This window comes from Strongylocentrotus purpuratus, unplaced genomic scaffold, assembly GCF_000002235.5.
Source record: "Strongylocentrotus purpuratus isolate Spur 01 unplaced genomic scaffold, Spur_5.0 spur5_scaffold_5, whole genome shotgun sequence".
NCBI classification, from domain to species: Eukaryota; Metazoa; Echinodermata; class Echinoidea; order Camarodonta; family Strongylocentrotidae; genus Strongylocentrotus; species Strongylocentrotus purpuratus.
This window is the reverse complement of record NW_022145611.1, coordinates 26,467,665-26,470,324: the sequence shown is the minus strand read 5'-3', so window position 1 is coordinate 26,470,324 and position 2,660 is coordinate 26,467,665. Positions and strand designations below refer to the sequence as shown.

The window sequence follows — 2,660 nt, the reverse complement described above, 5'->3', positions numbered from 1 at the left end:
TCGCGCCTCAAATAAAAACGAATCAAATCGAATCAAATCAAAGCAACGCCACTTGATTGCTGTTAATTTTTTTTTTTTGAGCCCGCCATCCTTGTCAAGCTTTGCTTATGATTGCGGTCTCCTGCATTTTTCCAACAAAATAGTTCGGATAATACTTTAAATTTATGATAATATGTTATGGAAATATTAAGTTTCGTTATTATATGTACATATATTATGTAAAAAAAAATTTGACATGAAAAAATTATTGTTTGTATATGTTGTATTATACCTAACATTTATTTGTTCTTTGTTATTCAGTTATATTATATTTGGAACAATGCAGAAATCAAATCAAATCAAATTACAAATTTCTCTTAAGATACCATATATCGTAGCTATAGTACTGGCTACATTCAGGAGCGAGGGGCCTCGGCACGCCCTCTTGAAAAAAAAAGTCCCGCATTAAGGGGTTTCATGAATTTTAGGGATGAAAACAACCCTAAAGTTATTGCAAACGTTTAATTACTTCTTCATTTGCCTGTTCAAGGATTAAATAAAAAAGCTTTTTGAATTCATAACTTGCTTACTTTTAATCGGATTTTTCCTTAAACCTTAAATTTGAACCATTGAACCAATGAACGTTCACTGATTTACATTTCATAATTATTTCCTTGCTTTTATTATAATCAAATTAATAAATCATCAGGTTGTAGCTTCCTTTTAACAGTTATTGGGGCCCTCATTCGCACTCCAGAAAGCCGAGCTCGTACTTCATCATTTCATCAGAGCCTCCGGTGTCTCCGAAATGTAACCTGGTGACCGGAAGTCGGTCTACATCAGTGAGATAGCCATCATCCGTTAACCACTTGTCTGAAGAACGGTAACAATTGCAAAGTGCAACTTCGCTGTAGAAGCAAGCTGAACAAGCAAATAAATAAAACTGATAACAAAAATGATAAACAATTGCATGTTATAGTTTTTATGTTTAATGTGGTTGAGCGTTTACCTTTGCCAGATTCATAGCAGTTTTCGTCATCTCGGCAAAAATATGGATGTATGCCTATTTGGGTTAGTTAATAAAACAAATATAGAATAGCCCCTAATCTCCCGGCATAATGTGGCCGTACACCCATTGTCTAAGTTAATAAAAGAAGTAGAGAACGGATATGAATATTCGGGCATAACGCGACACCCCCCCCCCCCCCGGTAGAAATGTGCCCTTACGCCTAAGAAGTCTGTGGAAGGAGAGAAGTTGTTTCAGAGTGGGCACTAAAACGTAAATTTTCTTCATCATCGTAAAGATGTATCCTAATAGTCATATCTCGAGAACAAAATAATCATAACATGATAATCATCATAATCATAGTACAAGCACACACAAAATGAATGAAATATAACTCATGGATTCCGTCCAAGGGTTTTATTACCTGAACGGATTATCTTCAACTACATCACATTGAAGAGAAGAATATCACAAAGAGAAAGAAATGAAATTATAATGGATTCCTCTCAAGCGTTTCTTCGGCTGAAAATGAAACTGTCAAGTTGTTTCTCAGGCGTTTCGTTCTGTTTTATAAGCTTTGGCTTGGTGACGAATTATTTCTACATCTGTAAAGAGCTTTATCTGATGAACTTCTTAATCTTATTCAATTAACAACTGAATTTACACACGATATTACTTTCAGTCTAAATGGGTTTCTCAATTGTTGTATGCATTATGAATGTGGAGCCAGAACAAAACAGGGGCATATCAAGGATCGGACGGAGACGGCGTTGACGCCCTTCCTTGTTCATGAGACCCAGGTACACCCCCCCCCCCCCCGCCCCACCTATGAAAACGTTTTCGATACGGCATGACTCACGTTCGGAAAGAAAAGATACAAAAATTCACAAAGGCCTGTTGCTACACGTTGGGAGGGGAATGAATACTAGACATAGCATTCTTGAATCAGAATACAATAAAAACTTACTGTTGCTTAAGCCGCAGAGACACCCTGTAACATCACTGGGTGCGTTGCCCCAGTTTGGCATCTTGATGCCCTGTCTTGAGACCCAGTAAGCTGTTTGCTCGCCACCATCATCGTAGATATGAGTATTGTAACAGGTTGCTCTGACATACTGTCTGCAGCTTTTGGAGTCCATCATAATCGCAACAATGGTATCCATGGGTAGGGTGTATGCGACATCTACTGGGTAAGAACCGTGCCCCTCAAAACCTTGGGGAACAGTTTGTTCACCAGTAACGTTGTGAGCTATGATGGTTTTGCCTCAGGGACGTTAAAGGAAGAAAAAAAGTAGTACAGGTAAACGAATTGAAGAAAAAAAGTAAATGTATACAGAAAAATCTGGTTCATTGAGTGTCCTTCCATATAAAAGGCCATCTCTTATATAAATATACTACATCTTTTTGTTGCTTCTCTCTATTCTATCCCATTGAAATGTGATCTGTAGAAAGACCAATGCTTACGAATACCGCATTTGTTGTTTCAACTATGATATAGAAGTGTCAGCAAACTGATGATGATGACTGACTAACTTGAACTAGCCATAGATGGGGTGTAGCATTTATTACAATAGTGTATCTTTATATATAAAGGGACACTGCCTTGCAATGGAGTACCACAGAAAAGTACTGTGTGGACTGTGGAGTAACGTAATTTTTTAATCTTCGACAAATT

General features: G+C 37.4%; 1 protein-coding gene across 1 annotated transcript; it reads right to left on the bottom strand.

Annotated features, from left to right (window-relative positions):
* Positions 1-464: 464 nt before the first annotated feature.
* Positions 465-2,318, bottom strand: LOC594148 (contactin-associated protein-like 5). Its single transcript, XM_030998311.1, has 2 exons — positions 1,953-2,318; positions 465-900 (listed from the first exon to the last, which is right to left on the bottom strand). Exons 1-2 carry the CDS (start codon positions 2,146-2,148, stop codon positions 722-724), a joined length of 375 nt encoding a protein of 124 aa, XP_030854171.1. The 5' UTR covers positions 2,149-2,318; the 3' UTR covers positions 465-721.
* Positions 2,319-2,660: the final 342 nt, after the last annotated feature.